Below are 3,131 nucleotides of genomic sequence, written 5' to 3'. Positions count from 1 at the left end.
CCCTTCCTCTCCGCCCTCCGCCTCCAGCGCGCAATGCACCACGGGGCGCGTAGTCCAGGTTTATGTAGCTGTACGTGGACAGCGAGGGCTAGCGTTACTACAATTCCCAGCAGCCCTAGTCTCTGCGCAGGCGCATCGCTTTCTCCTCCCCCTCCAGTGGCGGGGAAAGGAGGAGCTAAGAGGTGTGTGGGGAGGAAAGGGACCGCATGGGCTGCCGGGAACTGTAGGCTGGGCGGGACTACACAGAAAAAGGAAGAGAGAAACGTAACTTCCGGCCACCTTACCGCCTCTCGGGGCTACTTCACCACTAGTCTTGGGCGCTTCCGATCAGGCGGAAGCAGAGACTGCTGGGAGACACGATTCTCGTCTTAACTCGCGCGAAAGCGCCTTCCTTTCTGGTCAGGTATAATAGCCAAGGGCCCCATATCCCACACAGTTATTTTCCACAACTATTTTTGTCAAACGCGGAAGTCACAATATCTTCTCTGAACTAATTTCACTGTAGAGGATTTGACCCATCCTTCCCAGGGTGTGGGGCATATGGTCTCGTTTCTCCAAAGAAGAGCAGAAAAAGGGCCGGAGGCAAAGCAGTTAAGTTGGTGGTTTCTTTATTGATCTTCTCCACCCCTAGCCCACTCCCACCCCTCCACCCCTACCCCACCCCGGGGAGGGAAGATGTAGAGGGTGGAGGAGAGGAGAGGAACTGTAGGAACCCAAGTTCCTGGGGAGTCTGGGAAGGACAGAAACCAAAACAATTAGTGAGACAAAAAGAAAAAGAGAATTGACAACCAAGGAGAGATGGGGTGGGGGTGGTTGGGGTTGGAAGTAGGACAGGGGGAAGGGACAGAAAAAAAGTTTGGGTCTAAGGGAAAAAAAGAAAATAGAGACATTGAGGGAGAAAGTCTCCTCTACCCTTGCCCTCCCCAACCCCAGCCAGAATGGGCGGAGGCCAAGAGAGTCTTAAACATTGCAAATTGCAGGTCCTGACAAGGGAGGATGGTGTTTGTCTTCCAGAAGGGGAAAGGAACTGAGGAGCATAGGGCAGGTTGGGGATGAGAGGAAGAGACGGGGGAACCCTCACTCTTGTTAGAGAAGGGCCCCCCCACCCAGGGGTGGCAGGCAGCTTCACAGACCATAGACACTTTCGTCGCTGTAGGCAATGTACAGAAAGAAGTCTTCTTCATGATGTTCCTAGGAACAGGGATACAATGTTGGCATGCAGGTAACCTGCCTATTAATAGGTCAAATTCATTAACTTGTATATCACAGCTTAATCCAGCAAAATGGATCAGAATTATACCTGCTAACACTTGCTGAGACTTAAGATTTGGAAAAGGAATAGTTAACTGCTTTCATGGACCCCTGGAAATCAACTTCTAGATTTGGAAAAGGAATAGTTAACTGCTTTCATGGACCACTGGAAATCAACTTCTGAATGGCTACCCCAAACCAATTAGCCTTTCCTGCCCACCCTTTTTGCAATCAAATCAATTTCTCATTAACTTTTAAGGACTAAGACCCAGATTTGAGTAGAAAGCCAACTAGTTACCCAATTACCACTGGTACTCTATGTAATTTTATCAGTTAGGAAGGAAATTGCTTCCTTTCAGGAATCCCTTTTTTCAGGGTTCTTCTCCCAATATCCTTCTCTTCATACCTGGTAAAGCTGACCCATGGTGGCGCTGGTGGGTGGAATGACATTGTTGACAAAGAAAAATAGGGCGTCCTCAGCTCGGAGGTGAATTCGCTTCCGGATCAAGAAGTAGAACTGACCGACTATAAGGAATGTTGGGAGGGCGGGTTGTAGAAAACTAAAGTCACACTAGAGATCAGAGTAAGAACTCAGGAGCTCATAGATAGAAACTGTTTACTCCGTTCCTCCAACTGAAATTCGTCTCCCTACCCACTTGTGCCACCACCATGTATCAACTTATTCAGTTGTTCCCACCTGTGAGATCAGAAGGCACCAGGTATTTCTTCTTGTCCAGGTCACCTATCCGGGCCTTAGGCGCCTTCTCCACAATCACCTGGGGAAATGAGAAAAAGAGCACATTGATCAAAAGGCTATTTAGGGTAGTCACTGTGTCCTCCAGGTCAAGGCCTTTCCTCTCCCATCTTCCTTCCTCCCACTCTATAGCTTTTGGAGTCTTACCTCATTTCTGATAATAGTTATACTGTTGGAGGCCCTGACTCTTATGTGGAGAGGCAGAGGGGGAAGCTTACCAGTAAAAAGACCTTCCGACCCCATTTTTTTCTGTAGGCTTCCCAGCATTTAAGGTCCAAAAATGGGATGGAGTTAGTGAAATCTCTCTTTGAAGGAGTAAGGGTTAAAAGACCAATTGTGGTAAGTAATAAGTGTTTAATAAACATATTAAATTGTGGGATTTCTGTTCCACTACAGGTTGGATTCAAAAGGTCCCCTTCAACTCTGAAATTCTGTAACCAAAAGCCAATAATCCTTCATAGGAAACCTAGCGGTAATCCCATTAAAACCCAGAACCCCTCCAGAACAATTTCTTAGAATGTGGAAAGTATAGCTTTATGAATAGATGCCCTGGCACTCTTATTCCAAGTTCATCAGCATATCCTGAAAGTTAAGTGTGAAACGAATAAAGACTTCAACTTATACGCTGACGACAGCTTTGTCTCCGGAGTCCCACAGATTCCCTAAATATTTAGCTCCCCTTTTTCAAACCCAAGTCTTGTACCTCCTATTTCATTTTCGCTCATTAAACCACTCCCCCAAGCTAAACACCTCCCCCGCCTCCCTTCCCAGCTCTCCAGGGCTGCCTCTACAGATGGGGTAATTCCCTCCCCGGCCAGTGAAGGCCCCGCAGCCTCAGGCCTCCCACAGGCCAAACCCTGCGCAACCCTAAGGTGCCCCCGCACTTGCGGGGAACCTCCGTTCCGGCCGCACGCCTAGACGTGCACAGCCAGGATCTGCCACGAAGAGTATAACGTCCGCCCTGCCCCGCCGCGCCCCGCCTCACCGGGACCCGGTCGGGATACTTCTTGCGGATCTTCTCGCCTTCAGAGCGGCGCTTCTCGAACGGGTGCTCCTCCTTGTAAACGAACTTCATCCTCCCAGGGACCGGGCCAGGCTGGGCTGAGGGGAGCGGGGGAGGGGGGGG

At 49.6% G+C, this 3,131-nt stretch overlaps 1 protein-coding gene across 1 annotated transcript; it reads right to left on the bottom strand.

Annotated features, from left to right (window-relative positions):
* Window positions 1-591: 591 nt before the first annotated feature.
* Window positions 592-3,125, bottom strand: LOC123255324 (GABA type A receptor-associated protein). Its single transcript, XM_044684142.1, has 4 exons — window positions 2,991-3,125; window positions 1,949-2,027; window positions 1,658-1,776; window positions 592-1,191 (listed from the first exon to the last, which is right to left on the bottom strand). Exons 1-4 carry the CDS (start codon window positions 3,078-3,080, stop codon window positions 1,126-1,128), a joined length of 354 nt encoding a protein of 117 aa, XP_044540077.1. The 5' UTR covers window positions 3,081-3,125; the 3' UTR covers window positions 592-1,125.
* Window positions 3,126-3,131: the final 6 nt, after the last annotated feature.

The sequence above is a fragment of the Gracilinanus agilis genome, unplaced genomic scaffold, assembly GCF_016433145.1.
Source record: "Gracilinanus agilis isolate LMUSP501 unplaced genomic scaffold, AgileGrace unplaced_scaffold4344, whole genome shotgun sequence".
Taxonomy (NCBI): domain Eukaryota; kingdom Metazoa; phylum Chordata; class Mammalia; order Didelphimorphia; family Didelphidae; genus Gracilinanus; species Gracilinanus agilis.
Note: the sequence above shows the minus strand (reverse complement) of the source record. Positions and strands in the feature narration are given on the sequence as shown.